At 36.5% G+C, this 15,465-nt stretch overlaps 1 protein-coding gene across 1 annotated transcript in view; it reads right to left on the bottom strand.

The window, feature by feature from the left end:
• Positions 1 to 9,216: 9,216 nt before the first annotated feature.
• LOC114039723 (serine/threonine-protein phosphatase 2A catalytic subunit beta isoform-like) overlaps positions 9,217 to 15,465 on the bottom strand; it is an 8,293-nt gene continuing 2,044 nt past the window's right edge. Inside the window, exon 2 of the mRNA XM_027857578.1 lies at positions 9,217 to 9,226. Coding sequence (XP_027713379.1) covers positions 9,217 to 9,226 — 10 coding nt within the window. The remainder of the gene's footprint in view (positions 9,227 to 15,465) is intronic.

Here is a 15,465-nt window from a genome sequence, read left to right as displayed (position 1 = left end):
GGTGATAGGTAGGTTGAACCATAAAAGATCTTTGAATACTTGTCAGGTTAGCTCAGTGGCTAGAAGACAGTAGGAGAATCAGTGCTTCAGTTTTTGTTTCAGAGGTCAGGGAAACTCGGTAATGAAAAGCAAAGTCTTTTCTAGATCCCCTTTGGCAAGATCCAAGAGAAAGTAACTGTAGCTCAGCAAAATCTGAGATGAAAGATTATTAGACCCTTCACACAAATATTATTAGTGTAGCCAAGATCTTGGGTACTTCTAAAGGCTGCTGCTGCTGGTCGTGGTGGTGGTGGTTTATGCTGTGGTAAGCTGGAGCTATGCAGTCACTCACCAGGTATAGCTCATTCTTCATTCTATTGAGAGGCTATTACCCACCCCGCCCACAGCCCCAAACAAAAACAAAAACAAAAACAAAAAAACCTTCAAATGAAAGCAGAAGAACCCACATGCTGAGTCACCACTACAACTACAGCATGGGGGCTTGGCTTGAGACCTCTGCTTCCTGGAGAGAAGATATTTCCCCCTGCTGAGCCTACCCTCCCTGAGGGTCTGTTGCCAGGCCTCTGTCTTCCCTCAGGCCGCTGTCTGGTACCCTGTGTATGCCCCCACCCCTGGTAATCGCTGGTCCTTTCCTGTCTGTGTCTTTTATCTTCCTTCCCCCTAAAGGTGTTCTTCCTCTGGGTTCTGCCCAGGCCCCCAAGCAGCTGATCCCAACACTAGGCTCAGGCTTCTCTGTCCCCAGTCCCAACACTTGTCCTTGAAAGGTATTCAGGTCCTCTCCTTCCACTGGCATTATTAAGGTTTAGAGGTTTAGGGGTCCTGGAACATCAAAATCAAGACACTTGGGTCCTGACCAAATGAATTTGACCTTAGCCTTCTATCAGCCAAAGACAAGGTTTATTAAAGATCCACTATATGGGCCAGACTCTTAAGGAATCTAAGAGTTTGTATTACTAATGCATAAAGGAGACCAGATGGACCTTATATTCTGAAGACTGTGGGAGGGATCTAGGAGTGGCCAAGTAGTCTGGGGTGCCTGGACCTCATGGCCAAGGGAGAAATGAGCCTAGATAGGATTAAGGGTGGGAAGTAGGCCAGGGCTATAGGGAGGCAAGACAATAGGGGGTTAGAATAGGTTCAAGGTAAAGGAGAATTGGGAGATTTGGCATAGGTGATAATGAAAGGCCAGATGATAGGATTATAGTCTCAGGTGAATACCAGAGATGTGGCCATGTGGGAAAGTCCAGGGCTTTTCCTTTTTGGGTTTCAGATCCCAAAGATATAGTCTTTTCCTTTTAGGGGTTCAGATTCCACCCACATCAGCATGAAGTCCCCTTCCTAGTTCCTTCCCTTTCTCCCTCATTTCCCCAAACTCCCAGGAGAATCAGCATTGCATAAAAATTGCTTTATGTAGAATGGTTCATTGAAATCTAAGATTAGGCTAGAAGCATGTCATGAAGGATTTTATAGATGCCAAGCCAAGGAGCTTGTAATTCATCCTATAGATAATAGGGAGACATGGCAAGGTCTTGAGCAGGGGAGTGAGATGGAACCGTCTAGCTTATAGCCCACATATCTATAAAAGGAGATATGCATACAGATTTGACATTATTTCTTACATTTAAACTTTCCTTATCTTGAAATTTTTTTATTCTGTGTGTGTTTTTGGTACCACTAAGTATGATGCTTTTAGTTACTGGAAAATAATGAGATCTGTCAATGGCACACATCACTAGCTTTCACATATTTAACTCTTAATGATGCTCAAATCATTATAATGGATCTTTTTACTGAAGTGGCCATATTTAATAAATATGAACAATAGCTAAGAAATGTCCCCCAAATAGAAGCCTTTAGTATTGGTTTTAATAAGTAATAACATAATTTCAAATAGAATGAAATAAAATGTTTTATTAACAAACGCTCTGGCATTTGTAATAATGTAATTCTTCCTTGCTGTTTTTCAATTGCTTTTTTACCACATTCCAGATATCACCAGCCATGAAAAATGTTTAGCTGTGGAATAAAAGAAAAATACATACTTGCTTTACAGTCATGTTTTCCCTGAGTCTATTATAGATATTATTTATTAGTGCAATGGTAAGTCGTAAGTACTTTTCAGAAGTGTAGTATTATAGGCAAGTTCAAATTTTACTAAAGCTGATAACATTTTTCTTATATAATTTTTTAAAGTAAAACAAATCACATATGTGTGTATACACACACACACACACACACACACACATGTATTAAGGATCTGTGTTTTCATTAAGTCCAAGTAGAAATTCTAGTATTTCTCCCTCCCTTCACCAATGCACACTGCAATATATGACCTATCAAATAAGCCAGTGTTAAACATAAAAAGAAAACAAACAAACAAAAAAAGATTCAACAAAATTTTTACTCTAGTGCTTAATAAATAGGATTGACTGTAGGAGAGTTGTACAAGGCCCAGGGAGCTTCAGTGATTTGCCCATAGGAACACAACTGGCAACTTCAAGAGGCAGGATTTAAACCCAAAACTTGCTGCCCTTGAGTCTATTGCTCTCTTCACTATAGCAAACAGACTTTTAGAAAATCATTTTTTTTTTTAGATTGGGCACATCAATAAACAAAGGCCCAAATGCATCCCAATTACTTTACTTTAAAAATATGTGTACTGGGGAGGTGAAGGGAGGAGGGAGACAGAAAATGTAGCAGAGTAAATCCCTTCACAATAGATCCCATTTCCTGTCTCTTATCTCTTTTCCAGTCAGAGACCAATAATACTATCTCTGTCTCATCTACCTTTTCACCCACCAACCCTGCTATATCTTAGTTGTTCCACCAACCTCTTGAGATGAAACCTGTTGTCTTTTTCATTATTTTCTTTCATTTTCAAGGATGATTGGAAAAAGCTCTGCAGTTTTAATAAAAGTCCATATTTATTTTTTGTTGTTATTTTTCAGAACTATGAATTTATGAGTGTAAGGAAATCTCAATGGGGGAACTCCATCTATTCTTAGAAAGTTACTAACCCTCTTTAACTCATCTTCTTAAACAGTCCAGGGTACTGAGGGGAAAAGTGACTTAAACATATCCCAAAGCTAGCATGTGTCAAAGGTGGAACTTGAACTCAATTCTTCCTGACTCCAGTCCTCTATCAGTGGATATAAGACACTGATTTTCCCATGTTTACCTAACATTGTATTTTATTTTCCCACCCTTTGGCCCTGACCTATGATAACACTGGTAATAAGAACCTTCTCTACTAATTAAAACTAACAGTTATTCTATAATTTGTAGTCTTAGAGAGTTACCATGTTCATATATATAATATGTGTCAGAGGCAGCATTTAAATTCAAGTCTTCCTTATTCTAAGTTTGGTTCAGTGTACCCCTCTGTCATACTACCTATCAATAAACACAGTCAGTCAATCAATAAATACTTATTAAATGTCTACTAGGTGCCAGGCATTACATTAAGTGTGGGGGATACAAAAAGAGGCAAAAGGCAGCCCTTGACCTCAAGGAGATTATCATCTAATGGGGAAGACACAACAAGCAAATACATCTACACTCAAAGAAAGGTCATTAGAGATCAGGTAGCCTAAGCATTTTTAGAAGCCTGCAGAGGTTAGCAGAGATTGTACAAGTAGAAAATGTTAAAGCTGGAATTGAAAATTGAAAACCAGAAGCTTTAATTTCCAATCCAGCCTCCTTACTACAACATCATGTTTTACACTTGGGATCCTGTGGTCTACTAATCATTAAGGATACAGGGACTTTTGACTTTTTCCTTCTTCCATTTGCACCTTTCTCAGTGATATACGTGGGAATAATTTGGAAGACAAACCATTATCAGATAATGTTATCAACTGACTGCTTCAATTTGAGTACTTTAAATTGAAAGTTTAAGTGGTACAGCTGAATAATGCTGTGGACTTGGGCTCGGAATGGGAAAGACTTACCTTCCTGAGTTCAAATCAGGCCTCAGGCGCTCATTAGCTCTATGACCCCACGCAAGTCACTTAACCTAGTTTGCCTCAGTTTACTCATCTGTAAAATAAACTAGAGAAGAAAATGACGAACTACTCCAATCATCTTTGCCAAGAAAGCCCCCAAACCCCAAATGGAGTGAACGAAGAGTTACACATGACTGAAAAATGACTGAACAAAGAGCCCACATCCTTCAAAATCTGTGTATCCCTGGGCATGAGAAATATGGAAAAAAAAAACCCGTAATGTTTCCTTTACTCTTTACTTCGTGTTTGCTTTATAAAAGGTCTTTAATAGGGATGCCATATTATTTTTCCACCTCCGTGTACATTTTGTGCAGAAAATATAATCCTTTGACTCGATATTCAGATTTCTAGGGATCTGAATTCAAAATTCAGGTCTGATCAACAACTTATGTTAATATAACCCAGAGAAGTCAAAGATAGGGGAAAAATAGCCCCAAAATACCAAAACTCACATAGAAGCATTTTTTGTGGTACACAATAAAGATGGAGAATGGGTGCTTATTAACTGGGGAAGTGTGAACAAATTGAAAAATATGAATATAACGGAATATTACCGTGCTAAGAGAATATAGTTCTGTGATGAATATAAGGACTTTAGAGAAGCATAGTAAGGCTTGAATGAACTGATACAAAGGAAAGAAGACAGAATTAGGCGATCTATAGGTACAATGTCTAAAACAACATTGAATCAGTTTTAGGAAGATGTGGATTTAATTCTTCATCCCACAGATACAAGTTATATAATCTCAATCAAGGCACGTTAACCTCTTTCAGTCTCAGCTTCTAGCTTTAAACCCCAGCAAAATTAGGGGGTAGGATAAAGAACCTTTAATGCTGCTTAACAGTTCCTGATTCTTAAATCCTCAAACCTCAGAAAGTTGACTAATTTGAAAACTTTTTGCAAATTATTATTCAGGTCACTAATAAGGACCTTGACTTTCAAGGGCCAAAGCTTTGAAGATGCATTAATAGGAATGAATCACCTTTATCAAAGACCTAAGTAAAGTTAGACCCTTTTATTTATTTATGGTCTATAATGATTCATTTGCCCATGGTTGTTTGGGAATCTGCATCTGTGTCCACTATGACACATATTTATAAAACCATAATGGCAAGTGAAATTCAGTTATCCTCCTATAAGAAACTTTGCAATGAAGAATTCAAAATTTATGAATAGTTTACAAAATGCTTTGTGATTTAATAATTTGAGATTAATTTTTAAAATGATTTGTCATAAATTTAAAATTAGATATCAATTAATCTAATATCTTATACTTAAAATAATTCTATATTCATATGAATTAGGGAGTTCATAGTTCTATTAATTTATCTCTATTGAAGCATAATCATGTTTTTAGAAAATAGGCATTTTTCAAAAGTACTAGGCCAAATATTGTTTTTAACTTTTAAAATACTTTATTAATACTCTCCTTTTTTTCCCATATCTACCATTAACCTCTAACCCATTCCCCACCACCTCTTCTCCCAAGTGGAAGCCTGTCCCTATAACAATTATGCATATTTGAGCAAGGGGGCAGTTAGCTGGTACAATGGATAGACTGCCTGGCCTGGAGTCAAAAAGACTGATGTTTCTGAGTTCAAATCTGGCCTCAGACTGTGATTATGGGCAAATCACTTAATTTTGTTTTTCTTGGTTTCCTCATCTGTGAAATGAGCTGGAGAAGGAAATGGCAAATCATTCCAGTGTCTTTCCCCAAAAAAACCCCAAATGGGGTCATGAAGAGTCAAACATGACTGAAACAATTGAACAACAAATAAATGAGCAAACAAATCAAAATATTGCCATATCTGAGAGTGGGTGTCTGATTCTGTACCTCTACTCTATCATCAGTCTAAAAGAGGTACAACATATGATTTAGCATGAAGCTATGATTTGTTAATGCTTTAGCCAATACTTTGAATTCTTTTTCCTTAACATTGTTGTGGTGATTGTATATATTGTCTTCCTGGCTCTGCTCACTTTGATCAATATCTGTTAATATGTCTTTCCATATTTCTTTGAAACTGTCATATTCATCATTTATTATAGATCAATGCTATTTCACTGCATTCAGATACCATAGGATCAGACATCTTGTGCCAGAGGAGAGCTCATAGGTTACCTAGTCCAAATCCCTTATTTTAGAAAGAATGAAATTGAGACCAATTGACCACCTTGGTCATTCTTGCAGGGGACATCAGGAGTGAGACTTGAATCCATGTCCTTTATCTCTAAAATCAGTGCTTTCTCCACCTTGTCACACTGCCTCCTTACCAGAATCTGTTCACACATTCTCAGTTAATGAGAGTATAGTTTGTTTCTCGTTCTTTGATAAAATGAAAAGTGCTACTATATATGTTCTTATTGAATATATATGTTAGGGAATGAAGGGCAGCCAGTGGCACAGTGGATAGAGCACCTGGCCCAAAGTTAGGAAGATTAATCTTCCTGAGTTCAAATGTGACCTCAGATACTTACTAGCTATGTGGCCCTGAGCAAGTCACTTAACCCTGTTGGCTTCAGTTTCTCATCTGTAAAATGAGCTGGAGAAGGAAATGACAAACCCCTCCAATATTTTTGCAAAGAAAACACCAAATCAGGTCACAAAGAGTCAGACATGCCTGATACAACTGAACAACAGAACATTAGGGAGCTCCTCTTATTCCTTTATGTGTACATATGTATTAATTCTTAATACATTTTGTACATTAAACTGTTATCAGAGAAAGTTGCTCTGAATATTTCTTTTCCACAATTACTTTCCCATATTTACTTTTTTGTTTTACAGAAACTTGTCAATTTTATAATAAAAATATTTGTTTTCTCTTTTATGTTGATTTCCATGCCTTTTTTTTTTAGATAATAGAGAACTTTCCCTCTTGCTACAACTACGAAAGATACCTTTTTCCTTTGTCTTTCCATTTTTATATGCTATTTATATTTAGATGATCTATCATTTGGAGTTTATTGTAAGTTATTGATACAAGCTTAATTTTGCCAGACTGTTTTCTAGTTTTACCAGTCACATTTATCAGTAGGGAGTTCTAATTCAGTAGTTAGTACACCTAGATTTATTGAACACTTCACTATTGTATGATGTTGTTTCTAGGTCTTGTTAATTAGATTAAGAACAGATCAACTGACCAAACATCAAATTGTTTTAATAATTAATGCTTTATGCTTTACATTACAATTTGAGATCTACCATCGGCTTTTGCCATTTGTTCTCTCTTTTTTTTTTTTACTACTTTCCTTGAAATTCTTGCTTTTCTTTTTCCTTCCAGATAAATTTTGTTATTATGTTATCCAAATCTAGAAAAAAGAAACTTCATGGTGTATTGGAGAGCCTCTCTTGGAGTTAGAAATATTTGGGTTCAAGTCCTTCCTCTGACACACAGTGATTTTGTGACCCCGGTTAAGACATGCAAACTCTCACTATTCTAGACAACTCTCTAAGGGTAAAAGTTGCAAAGAAGGTTCAGACCTGCATTGGTGCAGGAAATGTCCTCATCTGGGAGAGACTGATACTAATAAAATCACAGATCCCTAACTTATACAGTAGGGGCAGCCAGGTGGCCCCATAGAACATAGAGTGCTGTGCCTGGAGTCAGGAAGATTCATCTTCCTGAGTTCAAATCTAGCTTCAGACACTTACTAGCTGTGTGACCCCGGGTAAGTCACTTAATCCTAATTGTCTCAGTTCCTTCCTCTATAAAATGAGCTGGAAAAAGAAATGGCAAATCAGTCCAGTGTCTTTGACAAGAAACCTCCAAATGGGGTCACAGAGAATTGGACATGACTGAGCAACAACATCCTATACAATAATCCCTTGATAGGTTGATTGGTAGGCCTGAAATCTAGAAATTAATTTAAATAATATCATCTTTATTATTATACATCATTGTTCATTCAAGAACCACCAATAGCTCTCCAGTTATTTATCTTCCTATAATTCTGAGGAAAAGTATTTTGGTAAAAGTCCTGGGGATGTCTTGCTAAATGCATTTCAAGATACTTTATATATTCCATAATTACAGTGAAATGAATTTCTTTATCTCCTCCTGGGAGGTTTAATAGTATACAAAAAGTCTAATGATTTTATGAGTTATTTTACGTACTGTTGCTTTACTGAATTGTGTAATTATTTCAAATATTTTTACTTGAATCTGTAGGTTTCTTCATCATAGTATCTGCAAATAGATATGTATTTTACTTCCTCTTTGCTCATGGATATTTCCTGAATTTTTTTGTCTTATTACAGTCAGCATTTTAAAAATGATATTAAACAATAGAACTAACAAGAGATGTTCTTGCTTTATCCTTAGAAATATTAGAAAGTCCTCTAGTGTTTCTCAATTATGATGCTAGTTCTTTGGTTTTGATATATACTCAATCAATAAACATTTATAAAGTCTCTACTATGTGCCAGGCACTGTGCTAAGAACTAGATACAAAAAGAGGAAAAAGACAACCCCTGCCTTCAAGGAGCTCACATTTTAATGGGGAAAGATCATCTAAAGAAATATGTATAAACAAGGTATATACAGGATCAATAGAAAAGAATTAACAGAGGGAAGGCATTAGAATTAAGAAGAATGGGAAAGCCTTCCTGTTCAAGACGGGATTTTAGTTGGGATTTAAAGGAGGTCAAGTAAGTCAGTAGGTGGAATTGAAGAGGGACAGCCAGAGAAAAAGCTCAGAGTCAAGAGATAAAATGTATTGTTTGTGAAATAGCCAGGAGGCCAGTGTTACTTGATGGAAGAGTATGTTATGAGCAGTAAGGTGTACAAAGACAGTAAAGATAGGTTATGAAGGACATTGAATGCCAAAAAGAGCATTTCTTGCGTGATCCATCAGAGCTGATTGAGTAAGGTGATGACATTGTTGGACCCATGCCTTATGAAAATCATTTTGTTGGCTGAATAGAATGCATACCAACCAAACTATTAAGTGGTTATTATATAAGGTAGGGATCTACAATTTCATTATTATTAGTCATTCCCAGAAACATCCTGTATCAATACAGGTCTGCATCTACTTTGCAACTTATGCCTTAAGAGAATTGTTTAAAATACTGAGAATCTGAGTGACTTATCCAGAGTCACACAACCAGTATGTGTTAGAAACAGGACTTGAACCCAGGTCTTCCTGATTCCACTACACCATTTAGATTCTCCTTTTTTCTGGATCTGGATAACATAAGTACAAAATTTATTTGGAGGGGAAAAATAAATCAAGAATCTCAAGTGAAATAGTGGGAAAAAAAATGAATAAAACACAGAAGCCTAGCAGTGGTAGATCTCAAGTTGTAATATAAAGCAAAAATCATTAAAACATCTTGATACTTGACCAGTGGGTCAGATAGTAATCTACTTAAGAAGAGAATGGAGAGATTTGAGGCAGAATGGACTTTCCACCAGGCTATTGCAAAATAGCACAGGTGATGAGGGCCTAAGGGCCTGTGTTAGAGTGGCAACAATGTCAAAGGAGAAAAGGAAGCTTATGTGAGAGTTGTTGCAAAGGCAAAATTGACAGGTCTTGGCAACAGATTTGATATGGGTTGTGAGAGATAATGAACGGTTGAAGATGACCCCTAAATTGGGATCTTGAGGGACCGGGAAACTGATGGCACCCTCTACAATAATAGGGACAGTAGGAGGTGGGGAAATATAAATTAGAAATGAGTTAGCAACCCTCATTGGTAAAGAGATTTATAAAATTGAAAATTGATTTAAATTCTGTTTTTAAGAAATAGTCAAACTGGCATAGATTTCATACTCTCCCATGCCCAGTGAGTTTAAACTCCTTACCCTTGTGACTTCACCCTTCACCTACTTTCTGGAGAAACTTACCTAAACATCAAGGTTTTGTGTTGTAATGACCTCTACCCTTTACTAGGTAGCTTTCTGTTGTTTGAATCTCAGTTTTATTATTTTAATTTGTATCTCTACTCTGGTATTGTTCACCTTTGTAATCTCACCCACCACTCATTTAACTCAAAAGAAATTTCCTTTGTAAACTCACCAACAACACACAACCCACAACTCAAATTCAGATTGATTCTATCAAAGCCTCTGCAAACTATACCCACTTCAGTAAACTAATCTTATCATTTGAGGATTACTCCCATCTCTCAGGGAGGAAGTACTAGAGAGGAGCTGAGGTGACTTTTAATCCACTTCTTTATTAAAATGTCTACCAATCTGGATTGTTTTACCTTTGCAAGGGGAAGTCCAAATGATGTCCTGTCAGGCCAATAAGAAGGAAGACACATCTAAGTTTCACCTTTCAGCATGCACTCAGGATTTTGGTCATTGAGAGAGGCCATTGAGACAATTTATTGTTTACTGCTAGCCTGACTAATAAATTGATCATGCTTAGACCACTGTTTTTCAGTTTACTCTGATTTTCAAACATAACAGGGTTTCATCACTCTGAATTTTCTGCACCAAACAAAGTACATGACTGGAAGCTTCCCTTCTCTTAAACAACAATAATAACAAAATAATTCTTCAACTTATGCTGTGTGACTGCCAATCATGGAATATCATAATCTCCAAAGAACCTAAATGCTAAGTCACACAAAAAGCAATTGAGAGATGCATAGGGTAAATAGATAGAATAGACTGTAGGACATTTCCAGTGAGGAACTACATAGAAGAAGCAGCATTAAAGATATCATCAAAGAGATGTATGACTGGAAAGGAAAATTGGACCATGAGATAATGAGGAAGACTGAAATTCCATGTATTCCCATTGGAATAAGACAGCATATTAAGTAGATGCCCAGTGGAGGATTGACTGGAGGACATGGTCAAAATCGACAACAGATGAGATGACGGGTCACGGTTTATACCATTTGAGGGACTATCTACATCACATAACGCAATTCCACTGAAATGTCATAGCAATGTCCGCCTAATACCATCACCTGGTTTCCATTCTTTTTCTCATATAGACTTTTCATGCCAGAACTGTTTTCCCTCTAAAACCCCATCTCTTGGAATCCCCAACTCTCTTAAATGCTCAGTGTTATTGTCAACTCATGCTGCTTCCCCATCCTTAAGTCACTGTTGCTCTCTAAAATGATCTGTATGCATTTTGCAATGATTTTTCTGTGTGTACCTTATATTATCTCTGTGTGGCCTGCATCCACAGCATGGTGACAAGAAGAATGAAGTTTCTTGAAGTATGGGACCACCTTTCCTTTTTTACCTCATGTTTCCGGCCTAATGCTTTGCACACATAGTAGGTACTAAATAAATGCTTATTTTTTTTAAATTAAATTGAATGAGACAAAGGCCAGTTAGCATTCCATAGTTTCAGGTCCATAACAATCATAAAAAAGTCTTACTTGTTATGTAAGCGACTGAGGACAGCAAAATTCTGAAAATGGAATAAAAAATCCTTCTACTACAAACAAATATCAATCAGGAAAAAAAAAATCTTTCTCCAATCTCCAAGTGGCTCTTAGGTTTTATATCTAGTACAGCAGGGCAGGAGAAGAAGAAGAAGAAGAAGAAGAAGAAGAAGAAGAAGAAGAAGAAGAAAAAGAAGAAGGAGGAGGAGGAGGAGGAGGAGGAGGAGGAGGAGGAGGAGCCAGCTTCTGTTTTCTGTAAGGCAAAGTATCTTGGTTTTGTTTTTGTTTTTCTCTAGGACATATAAAGTGAAGCAGATCAGCAGCTGTCTCAAACAAGCTTACAAGGAAACAGCTTTGCCTCCTACTATACCCAGACAGATCAAAAAAGGTTCATAGGGTAGGTTTGGATGATATTCCTTTTCAAATTGGAATGGCTTTCAATAACAACAACAAAAAATATAACTATGAATCACTTTTCCCCATCTTGCCTTACTTTTTTTTTTTTTACCAAAAAGTAAATAATAACTCTTAGTATACCTTTGTCATTGGTCGTTGTGCTTCATTCTCGAAGAGGACCAAATCTCAGCTCTGACTTTGATCATAAGATCTTAGGATCATGGTTTTAACTCCCAGAGAAACCTCTCGTAGTGTGACTATGGACAAGTCACTTAGACTCATTTTCTTCTAAAATTACTCACACAGGATTATTATACAAGATTATCCTGTAACTTCTACGATTTTTGTGGGTGACTGGCTTTGTAAAAATTAAAGGGCCACTAAAAATACAGACAAACAAATAAAAAACAAATAAACTACCAATTACCTAACAAAGTTTTTAGAAGTGGAATGGCCTGCCTCTATAGGTAATGAGTTTCTCACTCCCATCCCTTGCCTCTCCAGCTCGGAGATGTTCAATTAGGGCGGTATGACCATTTTCTGGTTATTATAATGAGGATTCTTTTTGTACATGATTTGGACTAGATGGCTAAAGAGGCTGCTAGGTGGTGCAATGGACATTGTGTTGGGCCTGGAGTTAGGAAAATCTGATTCAAACACTTACTAGCTGTGTGACCCTGGACAAGTCAACCCTGTTTGCCTGAATTGCTTCATCTGTAAAATGAGCTGGAGAAGGAGATGGCAAACCACTCCAGTATCTTTGCCAAGAAAATCTCAAATGGGGTGATGAAGAGTCAAATACGACTGAAAAATGACTAAACAAATGAGATGGCTAACAATGTCCTTCTAACTCTCAAATTATGTGAGGCTGTAAATGTGAATTTTTTATATTAATTATAATAGGAATGATAAATGGAAGGCATTCTCACCAGAGGTCCACCAAGGCTTTGGGACTTCAGGGACTCTGATTACTCCCAGAAGGGGACATATAAACATACAATATAAAGACATATCTAGGCTGAAAAAGAGAAGGAAGCAAAAGAGGAAGAAATAGAAATTAAGAGAAGGAAATGGTTGTAAAGTTAATGGACTCCTAGTCTTAATCTGATGTCATGCCACCTTCTGCTCTGGTTTTCAGCCATTTTCCCCTGTACCTGGCAATGCAAGATTTGATGAACTAATACCTTGGTTAGAACTCACCCTTCCATTACAGAAGAAGGTATTGAAAAATCTTAAAGATTAAATATCACTTATACTACTTATGAGTATCAATTAATTAATTAATACTTAAGAGTATTATGCCAATAAGGCAGCATGAGGGAGGGGGAAGTAAGGCCCTCAGACCTCTTGGGGATTGAAGTATGAGAGGTGAGTTTTTTTTTTTTTTTCTGGGAAATTGGAATTTATAGTGTTTGCTATGAATGCATTTCCTCATTTTATCCTGAAACTTTATTATAAGTAAATTGTCATTTTTTACAACCCCACTGTGATATCATGTTATTAATTATAGACTGGTTATAAGAAAGCAATGCAAAAGGATTGGGAATTCAGAGCTTTTGATTAGAATATAAATATAACCACTTCATAGGATAGCTAGGTGGCACAGTGGATAGAGTGTCAGGCCGAGAGTCAAGAAGACTCATCTGCCTGAGTTCAAATCTGTCTTCAGACAGATTAGCTGTATAACCCCAGGTAAGTCACTTAACCCTGCTTGCCTCAGTCTCCTCATCTGTAAAATGAGCTGGAGAAGGAAATGGTAAACCATTCCAGGATCTTTGCCAAGAAAAACCCAATCAGACATGACTACAATGACTTAACAACAAGTGGAAAGGACCTGTTATAGATAGCATATTCATATGATAATAAATATCAGTTACAGAATAATAATAATAAGGAAGAAGAGGAGAAAGAATGTTTTGCTAGTGATTAGTTAAGTGACTCAGAACTGGTGCTTTCTTGGATCTAATAAGAATTTTGAATCTCCTAAAATTGAAAAGGAACCTTCTTTTGACTTTGGCTTATGTGTGATTGTTGTAATATGACCATAGAACAGGTACTAGAAGGCTTCTTTGACTCCTCAGTATTCACAGATTTAATCTCTTTCTTGGCTTGCTGGGCTCTGCTAAAAGTCCTCTGCCTTCCACCTACTTCCCAGCATCAGGAACACTTGAAGCCATCTCTTCCCTAATCAAAGTTTAATACTAATCAGACCTTGTTAACAGCTAGTATCCTTATCCAGGACTGTCTCAGCTCAATCAAGCAGAGGCAAGATGTAATACTTTACTTGTATGATGATAATGATAATAATAACAACAACAACATGAGCTTTCACTGGAATACTCTGATTCAATTACAAATGCAATCACCTTATCTATCTGCATAATAACCTGCAGGATATTAAACATAAAGGAATAATAGCAGGATAGAGATTTTGTCCTTAAGTTGTTCTTAATTGAACTCCACACAAAAAAAAAAAAAAAGTCAAAGGAGCACTTAAGTGGTGAAATGGATAGAGCACTGGCCCTGAAGTCAGGAGAACCTGAGTTCAAATACAGCCTCAGACACATAACACTCACTAGCTGTGTGACTGGGTAATTAACCCCAATTGCCTCACAAACAAATAAACAAAAAAACAAAAAAACAAAAAGACGAAAATGAGATGAATTGATAACAACCATGAATATAGAATGAAACATATCATTTAGAATTCAATAAACTGTACTAGAAACATTATCATAAACAGACACATTGCTCAAAACCACTTGCATATCACAGTAACATTGATCCATAAACGTTTATGAATGTTTTTAAGTGTAAGCAGCTAGGTGGAGTGGTGGATAGAGTACTGGACTTGAAATTATGAAAATAAATTAATCAATACCATATACCTTCTTATATTTTTTGGTGGGTTAGGGGAATGAGAACTCTTTATCACAAATAGAGAAAGGTATTTAAAGTTAAGTATCCCCAAGTTCATTAAAAAAAAAGTACCTAATAAGAATTACACCTCTCTAAGGGAAAAAAAAAGTGTTAAAGGTCAAAGAAAAATGCTTACTTCATAGTATTCATAAATTGTATTTTTAACAGGATTCCAGTATAAAGTGGAAATTTTTCAGATTTTTTTTTTACTGGGAACAAGATGGTAATAAAAGAAGACATTTTCAAACTATTCTTAAAATCATCTCGGTTGGTAAAATAGTTTATTACTGGTAGAGGCATAGTTGCTTAAAGGAAGAGGAAAAATTCAAATTATTTTTTTTCCTAAAACATATAAAAATGATGTAATAAAAAGACTACCTGTTGTTGACAGTACTTTTTTTTTTCCTAGCACTTGGACAGCCTATTATTTCCATAGGTATCTGCCACCTTCTCTACAAGAAACCTTCCCCAACTTCTTTTAATCTCAGTGCCTCCTCTTTGTTAATTATTTCCTTTTAAACTTGCATATAGCTTGCTTTGCATACATTTGTTTGCACGATGTCTCCCCCATTAAATTGTAAACTCCTTGAGGTCTTTTGCCTCTTTTGGTATCCCCTTAGAGCAATGCCTAACACCTAGAAGGCTCTTAAATGTTTTTTGATTGCCAGGAAAAAAATAAGGAGAGAGAGAGAGAGAGACAGAGAGAGAGAGACAGAGAGAGACAGAGACAGAGAGAGAGAGAGAGAGACAGAGAGAGAGAGAGAGAGAGAGAGAGAGAGAGAGAG

The sequence above is a fragment of the Vombatus ursinus genome, unplaced genomic scaffold (genome assembly GCF_900497805.2).
Source record: "Vombatus ursinus unplaced genomic scaffold, bare-nosed wombat genome assembly UNPS02012179.1, whole genome shotgun sequence".
Lineage (NCBI taxonomy): Eukaryota > Metazoa > Chordata > Mammalia > Diprotodontia > Vombatidae > Vombatus > Vombatus ursinus.
Note: the sequence above shows the minus strand (reverse complement) of the source record. Positions and strands in the feature narration are given on the sequence as shown.